This window comes from Drosophila pseudoobscura, chromosome X (assembly GCF_009870125.1).
Source record: "Drosophila pseudoobscura strain MV-25-SWS-2005 chromosome X, UCI_Dpse_MV25, whole genome shotgun sequence".
In the NCBI taxonomy this organism is placed as follows: domain Eukaryota; kingdom Metazoa; phylum Arthropoda; class Insecta; order Diptera; family Drosophilidae; genus Drosophila; species Drosophila pseudoobscura.
Window position 1 is genome coordinate 10,894,749 of NC_046683.1, and position 9,777 is coordinate 10,904,525.

The window sequence follows — 9,777 nt, forward strand, 5'->3', positions numbered from 1 at the left end:
AAATCATCGCCCGTTGTAAACGGTTCGTTCAGCAACGGAAATGGCCCTACCCTGGCCCCTTTTCCGCTTTCCGCTTGCCGCTTGCCCTTGGCCTGGGTTATCTGTGGGTAATGCGAATACAAAACTCTTAATGAGTGGAAAGTTAATCCCAATAGGGCAAGGAGGTAACCGAAGAGCTCATCGTTTATTGTAATGTGAAGAATTAGTGGAAAATGTAATGAGCCATAGAGTTCTTTGTAGAGTTTAAATGCTACTCGTACGCGTATCGATTGTCTGGGCACAGACTGCGACTTAAACACACAAAATACAAAATCAAATCCGGTTGTGTGGCAGCCCACCCAAAAAGGATGATGCAAGCCATGACAATGACCAAGGCCTAGGCCTCTGCCTCTGCCGGTGTCTCTCTACGGTTATGCACATCTGTAATGGTAATGTTAATCGGTTAATGGCCATCGGATGGTGGCTGGTGGCTGCTCCACAAATGGGGGCTCAGCTGGATGGGATTGGATTGCAGCGACACCACCAGGTGCTTGCCCCCGTCTGTGGCAAGTGGCCGCCAGCTAGCAGCTACCAGCTCCAAGTGGTGCAGCCACTTGCAGGCCCAGGTATAAAATGCCATAGAGCTGGCGAACCAATTTCACTCTCACTTTGTTAGCCAACACGCGAACCGCCAGCACCGCCAGCACCGCCTGCATCGAGACGGGCGCGACTTCACTGCGACTGCGATGCAATTGCAATTTGGTTTCATTTTCGTTTTGTTTGCTTAAAGGCCACACAAGTCTGGATATATACATATATATACACATTTATATATATCCTATATAATTACATATTTTATAACAGTGAAAAGTGCTTCATTTGTTGGTTTTTAGTTGGTGTTTTTTTTTTTTAACGTTTTCATTATATTGTTTGTTGTTTGTTGTTGTGCGTAAAGCGAATTTTAATTGAGTGACAGAAGGAAACAAATGTACATAGGAAAAAAGTGTGAATAAACATAAAACAGTACGAGTATTGCTTTTAAATAAACAAAGCCAACAACTGGAATAATGGCTCTCTTACGGGTGAATAATGCAAAATAGGATTAAAATTATAATAATTGCCATCAAGCTAACCGAAAGTTTGCCCAATCAAATATTCATGATAATACGAGTATGGGTCGCCGTTATTTTGATTTTGATTGCTTCCACACGACTGGAAGGCATTGGGTATATGTACTCACGGTTCAGATAAGCGGAAGATTAATTAACAATGATAGGTGCTTACTCAGTGTTTGGCTAAGGGGTAACCTTTAATGAATGTTGTCCTTTCTGTTGTGGGATTTATGTCTTTAAACCAGATTCTGATAGGCAAATGCAAACAGACTGTTTCTAGATCTGTATATCCCACTTACAGCCACTTAACGATACATTTTAGTTGCATTTCAGCTAAATCATGCATTTGTAGTTGTTAGAAAATAATATTTTATCATATTTGTAAGATAATAACTTCAATGAACTGAAAGATGGGTGTTTCTTTGAGAGTCATGGCTACCTGGAGAGTGTAACAAAAGAAAGTCCGACAGTAACCGACAGCTATTGTTATAGGAACTTGATCTTACAGCTGAAATGAATACTGAATGATAATTAAATACCTTTGTGCGGCATGGTGTGGCATGTTCATTGTACGAGCACAACTGTAGGCCCCAGCATAATTATTAGTTGGCCATTAATCGTGTGTGCCGTGCCATAATAATAGCAATAATCGGCCACAAGAGCGGCAAACAATTGCAGCACGTTGCACAGTTCGATGGCAGCGCGTGCTTGCAGAATGAAATTTGTATAATTGCATTTATAAATCAATTTAATTAAATTATTATTAAATTACTGAGCAAATATTTTTAATCAAGCTCCTTTTTCCGACATTTAATGTGCCAAATTAACGATAAATATTGAGATAGCGAAACCAACAGAAATGCAAAAAAAAATATTTAACTTGATTTGTTGCTTGCTTTATATTTGATTAATTTAATACGATTTTGTTTGACTTTTGCATGGCCATGGCCAGGTGCTGGCTGTCATCGGCTTCTGCCTTGCAGCGGTCAGCGGCGGGGAGGAGATCGAGACTCTGGCGCCCAAGGCAGCAGACAAGGTCGAGGATTCAGTCACCACCAAACTGACGCCCAGCATCACAGAGGACCCCAAAAGTAAGACGGAGAAGCGGGACTCATCAGATCAGACAGGTAATCCCACTCCGAGTAGTCGATCCCATCGAGTAGCAATCATTGAAGAATGCCATTCATCAGCGGGAGAAGCTCCGCCTGGACATGGGCATTGCAATGAAATATTGTGCAATTTGTAATTTGCATTCTTAATTTGTTTCCCGTCTTCTCTGCCATCCATCCATCCATCCATGCATCACAGGAGTCATCTTCCCGGGCAGGCCCACAAAGGATACACCATTCCGACCCATCTACCCTTCGTCCAACTTCTATGAGGCGCCAACGCAAATCTTTGGACCCACGACCGTTCGCTACACGGCAGCGGAGGCGGCACCGCAAGTATGCCCGAGCAGAAACCACAGGCGAATGCATTTAATTAACACAACAACACCACCCCATCCCCACTGTAGAACTACTACGATAAGCCGGAGAGCGGAGCGACAATTCGATATGGCCCCCCGCCATCAGGCCCGTCCGGTGCGGGGGCAGGAGCGCACAAGCCTCCGGTGCAGTATGCCCAGCAGGGGCCAACCACGGCGCATCGCTTCAGCTTTGCAGCTCCACCGCAAGTGGAGCTCTATCAGCGGCCAGCCGCCACTAAGTCGGTTTCATTGGGACCGGGAGGAACCCACCAGCAACAGCAGCAACAGCAGCATCAGCATCAGCAACAGATTTTCAATTACGGCGAAGTGGAATCCGAGGGAGGACCCATTTATGAACGAGCGGGACCGCAGCAATACCAATTAACTCTGCCCCACCACCACAGCCACCACAAGTTTCAGCAGCTAAGTGCACCGCGGCAGCAGCGCATTCAATACATCATTGCCATACCACTCTCCTACATGCGTCAGCTGCAGCAACAGCAGCAGCAGCAACAGCAGCAACAGCAACAGCTGCAACATCATCTGTTGGTGGCTCAACCAACACCATCCGCCAGTCCTACCAGCAGCACCTCCACTACCTCCAGCACATCCACTAGCTCTGCACCACCGTCAACGGCAACGCCGGGGCCTAGGCATCATTCCATCACGCAGCTGTTCGGACCGCTGGCTCGTGATCATCAGGGCTTGTATCGACCCTACTATCAGTCGGATGCAGCCAATGCACCACTGACGGGGATAGGCACCCCGGCTGGGCCAAGCCCGCCCAGAAACCAACAGCAGTATGTCCAGATACCAGCCAGTCTGCTGCTTGCCGCCGCCCAGCAGCTCCATCAACAGCATCAGCAGCACCAGCAGCAGTCCCAACAGCAGGCGGTCTATGCCAAGGCTGCACCACCACCCACCTATCAGCAGCTCATTTATCAGCCACAGCAACAGGCACCACAGCACCACCCCCAGCTGCAACTTCAGCGTATCTTCCTGCAACCGCCACAGGCTCAAACATCAGCTATCTATGCCGAACAGCCAGGCGGCCCTTTGTATGGTAAGCACAACTGTACTTGGAGAGTTTTAATAACGAGACTGTACTTATAAGCAAGGAGCTATAATCGCAAAAACCTATGCAGTGACGGACTTGAGAGTTGGCACTGAAAAAACTTTAGCAGTTCAAGGATTCACAAAGAGTTCTCGTTCCACAGATTCCAATATTCAATCTGTTAGTTCGTTCGTTCAACGGTTCAAGCTTCAAGTTTCATCAGATGAAACTCTCTAACAAATTCTATGCCTTTACTGTATTGTAAATAGTAAAATAGAAACAGCTTAGAGACTGTAACTCTCGCTCTCATCGTGCAGGAAACTGTACCGTCTCATATACGAGTATGCAGGCCCTGTAACTCTTTTTAAACCATCAGCAAGCCACTGAACATTTTGTGTGTGTGTGTCCATCATGCAGCAACTGTACCTTCTTCCTCCCGTCATTAAGCAACTGCATCTTTCCTCCCAGCTGTTATTCCGTGGTGGAGCCCCGCTGTAGCAGCAGGCATTCTGATTAGTTTGCCTCGGGGGAAGTGGCAAACGGAACTGTACTTTGACCCAGACATCAGGACTTAGGGACATCGGAACATCGGGGCAATTAGTGACGCTAATTTAACAGACTGCAAAAACGCCTTGGGCATGGATGAAGGGCAGCAGCAGCAGTAGCATTCAGAGATGATGGGAGCAGCGTGTAACAATCTGCTTTTTTGTTGTATCTTTCAGCATATCCGCTACATCAACAGCAGCGGATGAAACAGTCACAGCAGCAGGAGCAGCAACAACACAAATACACACCGGCATCGGGATCCGTGGCGGGGCCAACAGCAGCAACAGCAACAGAAGCAGCAGGAGTAACAGGAGAAGTGGCAGCAACAGCCCCGGCAGCAACAGAACCGGCAACAGCAACACGTCCAGCCGCCCAGCACTTACCCATCGTGCACTACAATCCAATTTACGTGCAGGCACCCACCGAGCAGCAACAGCAACAACAGCAGCTCCAGCAGCAGCAGCAACATCAATTTGCCATATTGCCACGTTTTAGCAATAATAACCCAAAGGCCGCTTACCATCTGGGGCATGAATCAACGCCACCGATTCATGTTGTCAGATTGTCAGCGGCTGGTGCCCCCGGCCCGCCCATCCACCATTTCCATCACTATCAGCCGGGTCCGGGCTCGGGCTCAGTGCCGGTTCTGCAACAACTTTATCATGCCCCGCAGCAGCAATACGTATCGCCATATGCCCATGCTACCGAAGAAGTTCCTCTTCCTGGACCCGTCTCAATGCCCACTACGGTGCCTGGCATGACCCACGCCTCGCCAGCGATTATTCCATATTTCAGCCATCCGGGTGCCGTGCATTATGGCACGCATTTGTATCACCCGGCAGCGGCAGCCACGGTCACGGGAACGGGAACGGGAACGGCAACGGGCTCAACAGCAGCCACAGCAACACTAAGAGGAGGAGTAGGTGCACCATCGAGCACCAAGCAGCAGTCAACGGTTGGTGCAGCCGCAACAAGTGGAGGACACTCACCAGGTGGCGGCAACAATATTGTGAAATATCCCTAAAGCATTCAACCTGATGAGGATGCCACCGGCAGAAGACGCAAAAGCAGTAACAGGAACAATCGCCGGCCCATTTCCCATCCCTTAGTATGGGAGGGACACCCGTTTATTGTACCCTTGCGGAGGGTATTTTTATATTGAACAGATGTTTGTAACGCAGAAAATGAAGTGTTTCCGAACCTATACAATTTTTTACGAGCATATAAATATTATTGATCTACATCAACAGTTGAATATAGGGCCGTACCATTCGATAAGTCTGCAAATTAGTGACTTTTACAACGTTTCAGTATCAGAGCAGCAAAGATCAATCACATTTGCTTATAGCTTTCATTTCACAAAAAATTTTGGTGGGAAAATTCAAATCAAATCACTATTACCGTAAATCTGGTAAAGTAAGGCATCTAAGGCCTCGATACCGAATCATACGTTGTCTCTGCTGTTTGTGGTTTCCATCACGATAATTATGTATTTTTACACGATTTTTCCTGCTCCTTCTCTAACGCTGTGTATACGAGTAAAACTCGGTTTGTTCTTGTTCTCTGCCGTTGTTACCTAGAAGTTTGCTTTTCATCTTTTAATGAGTTTCGGCTCGGTTTTTTGTGTAAATATTTGATCAATTTTCCAATAGACTCGCCAAATAAACACTTACATATACGGTTTCACTTTATTAGCAATTAAAACATGTTATTTGTATTATAATTTTATGATTTCTTTTATTGGTATGTTAAATAAAATTATTTTCATTCTATTTGAACGATACTCGGAATATTGCCTCAGAGTCTTTCTTTTCAAAATATGACAAAAGTGCGGTATGCACCATATTCATGACTCAATTATTAAATTCTCGGAATCTATATGAGTTTGAACATCAAACAGTTGAAGTCTTTTGTGGCTTCCAAAAGTGGATGCTCGTAAGGGAAACAATAAAGGAGCAAGTGTTGGAGAAACTTTGCTAAAAATTTAAATGGTTTTAGCTTAAATTCTGCTGAAAACATATAAAAATGTTCAGGTGAATAATTCAATCAGTTTAAGGTTTGAAATTTCTGCTTGAATCAGATGCCATTTATTTCAACAGCTTAATACCAAAATCCACTTGCCATTCGACGGCTTCGCAGCGAGTATTTACAGGCATCAGATTGAAAGTATAACACGATTCGAACATCGGTTAAGCAGGTTAAAGCATTAATCGCATGCCCATTAAGTGACTTATGTGGGCTTTGACAATCGAGCCCAGAAATAAAACCAAATTAAGCCCTCGCTGCCATTTAATTGGGAAAATAGCACATGCATTTTTTTTCAAATATGATAAAGCGAATGGCATCCAACCGAATGGGTCCACGTCCAACTTCCTCTCGGGTCAAGGGGTAAATGAAAATGTCTATTAAGAAGCCATGTACATCCATGGCATCTGTGTGCGTTTGTGGTTCAGGTGACAGACAGATTTTTTGTCCGTACAATTTATTGTTAATTCGAACGTTTAATAATGAGCCACTGGATTATGCAGCAATAATTATAAGCCCTAGACCACGTTAAATGATTCCCAATGATTCGAATTTCGAATGAAATAAATGTCCTTGACGGAGTGTTGCGAGCGGAACGGCAACTCTGGCGAAAGATAAACAGCTTCCTGTGGCTGGCAGCGGGTGACATTTTCATAAAATGCACACTTCCGATACTGGCATGAATGGAAATCCGGGCACGGATCACGCACGCCATATCCTCCTTCTTCAGCAGTTTTCCACGGACCGTTGACCAATCGGAAAGTAAATTGTGGTCCCTCCATATTGGTGGCCTTCCGTCGAAGATTGCAGTGCTTTCATTGTTGTTACCCTGTCATAGTACTGCCATTTGGGGGTGTAATAGGCACGTGGAACCAGTGAAAATGGATACAATCGGGTGCATGTGTTTATTTGGTAAAAGACTTAAGAACAGACTTGTTCAAATATGGATCTCTTTATACAGTTACTCATCCAGTTCTATGGTTATAATGTTCCCTAATGGAACGCTACTGGATTCCCTCTTGGCAAGCAACAGAATATGAAGAAAAAAGGAATATAATATAAAATATTCTGATCCTTAATGTTCGTCCTTGAAGGATATGTGAGATATCCTATGAAAGGTATTAAACCATAGATCAAGAATAATTTTGGTAACCGGAAACTGCTCTTCAAAGATCTTCTGACCTTTTGATCTGATAATTTTTGGATCTATGTATTTAAAAATAAAGATTCATTATCTCTTTTTATGTTTCCAATATTCCAAAGTTTCTAAAGTTTTATTGAACCTGCTTATATTTGGTATGTTTCTGTATCGGTCTGGCCAAAAATAAAGCTCCCAATTGATCAACTATTGTGCGCTCTCAAAGTAGGGTATTTCTATGTCCATCATGGAAGGGCGGTACTGGTCGGCCTTGGCGCGGCCGAGTGTGGACAAGCCTTTTCAATTTGATTGCAGAGCTTTATGCGACTTCCGAGTTATCCACTTCCCTCAGCAGGGTGAGCATGGTGTAGGCGCCCTTGCACACCTGTCACGATATGTATGATAGATGGTGAATGATGAAGAACCACACACAAACACAGGCAAACAAAAGAATATCGCAGGATACTAACCACCATAAAGGTACTCATTTGAACGGGAATTATCAGTCCGGCTCTCAGGATCATCGGCCTTTGGCTGCGGGCCAACATAAGAAGGAGCATGCGACGAAACTCCACGGACTGATCAAGCCAATTGCAATCGTAGATGGCTTTAATGAGATTCTCGCCCTCGTGGCGCACCAGCTCGGCGCTGGAACAGAGCAGCAATGTCTGGGTGGTGAAGACCAGGAAAAGAAAGATCATGTTCACGGACTGCATTGTGCCAACCGATACAAAGATGACGAAAAAGCAAGTCGCACACTGGGCGATGGCTGTGCTGGCAAACTGCAGGAAACAGGACATGGACAGCGAGTGCTCCAACGACTTGAACAGACTGGGACCGAAAGTTAGGGAAAATATCGATATGGACATCTACAAAAATACCCACTTCATAATGATCTGATGATCCTTTATGCAACTGCGCAGCCGATCGCAGGCCTGGGAGCGTGTCAGACGTGGATCATAGCCGAGCCGAGAGACACGATGGGCCAGGGCCTGGGTGTGGGCGGCCAGCATATTGAGATAGGAGCCTGGATAGGTGTCCACGTTGCAAACCAACAAGGCATTCTCTATGATGCCGACGCTGTGCAGACAGACCGTCATCGCATAAACTGTAAAGGATGAGTCCTTGTAGTTCCAGGGCATCCAGGAGGGGTACAAAAGTGGCCGATCGTTTGACAAACAGAGAATCAGAATGCCGACGACTAGAATGAAAATTATCGCACGGAGAAAGCTAATGAATGTAAAGTAAGCTCGGTCAATTCCTTCGAGTATGCTTTGCTTCTCGGCCAGAGAACCAATTCGCCCATCCAGATGATGCAGGATGGGATGGGTTTGCAGGATCTGCTGCCGCATTCGCCACAGAAAGAAAACCTTAAGATTTGCGACCGTATGAGGAACTGCCACAGACAAGCTCTCGCAGAAGGACTCCAGGGACGTCGACAGAAGAAAGTTCACCACCAACGAGAGCGCCATGCCCAGACGAAAGAAGGCGTTCCACACTATCCCATAGAGCGTGTAGTGGCGACCCCACAACGTCTGCGGGTCTGCCGGATGCATTCCCATCACTCGCCATATCTGCCAGTGGTATCTGAAGGCGCTCATCGAGTCCACAGGCCGCATGTCGTCAAGTACTTTGGACTGGCCACGGCTTGGCCAGACCCTTTTATAGCCCATTTATCGATTCGGCCAAAATAGCTATCCATCTACATGCGTACGAGTACTCGTATCAATTCATTCCGTTAACCGCAAATTATGCAAATTGCTGCAAATGAGACCAAAAAAGTTTTGTGGGCCTCTTCCTTCGTATATTTCACACCACACGGAACCCATTTAATCGATACGAATAGAAATTAGACCCACAAAAGGTTGCTCCAACCACGGTCAGAGGTGCGCCACCCTGAAAGCATTTTTGCCGAATGGACCGGGTCTATTGGTCTATCTGTTTGACAATCAGGATATACCACACCTACTCCTTCTGGCTTACAATACTTACAGTACTCGTACAATACTTGAGGAATGTTCGATTCGACTTTGAAACAAAGAGAATCTCTAGTACCAAGATTTCTTTATTCCAAAAATAAACTTGTTTAATTTTCTTCCAATTTCCCCCTACCTAAACAATTCAAGAGTATCTATAGCCTCGACTTTCTCCATTCTCCATTATATTCCTTGCCGCTGGGGACTCTTGTGCGGAACCTGTTTCGACTGACCAGAGAGAAATCTGGACCCATAGAAGTGAATCTAGAATCGATTTCGGCGACGTGGCTCACAGGTGGCTTTTATTCAAATTAATAATGCTAAATTGATTATATAACATTTGTCAATGGCAATCTGTTGGGGAATGGAATGGCTGTGGGCAAGCTTAGATACACAGTAGAATTTGTAGACCATCCGGACCCGCACCCGCACCACGCAGCTCGTCATGATTGAATATGATTGATATTGGTCGGTATAAA

General features: G+C 45.5%; 2 protein-coding genes across 2 annotated transcripts; one reads left to right on the forward strand and one right to left on the reverse strand.

The window, feature by feature from the left end:
- The first annotated feature begins 858 nt into the window (after positions 1-858).
- On the forward strand, positions 859-5,876 carry LOC4814964 (ataxin-2 homolog). Its single transcript, XM_033384342.1, has 5 exons — positions 859-1,061; positions 2,044-2,218; positions 2,400-2,536; positions 2,608-3,622; positions 4,336-5,876. Exons 1-5 carry the CDS (start codon positions 1,047-1,049, stop codon positions 5,181-5,183), a joined length of 2,190 nt encoding a protein of 729 aa, XP_033240233.1. The 5' UTR covers positions 859-1,046; the 3' UTR covers positions 5,184-5,876.
- A 1,600-nt stretch (positions 5,877-7,476) lies between these two features.
- LOC4815215 (putative odorant receptor 19b) lies at positions 7,477-8,941 on the reverse strand. Its single transcript, XM_001354912.3, has 3 exons — positions 8,208-8,941; positions 7,793-8,153; positions 7,477-7,707 (listed from the first exon to the last, which is right to left on the reverse strand). Exons 1-3 carry the CDS (start codon positions 8,939-8,941, stop codon positions 7,642-7,644), a joined length of 1,161 nt encoding a protein of 386 aa, XP_001354948.2. The 3' UTR covers positions 7,477-7,641.
- Positions 8,942-9,777: the final 836 nt, after the last annotated feature.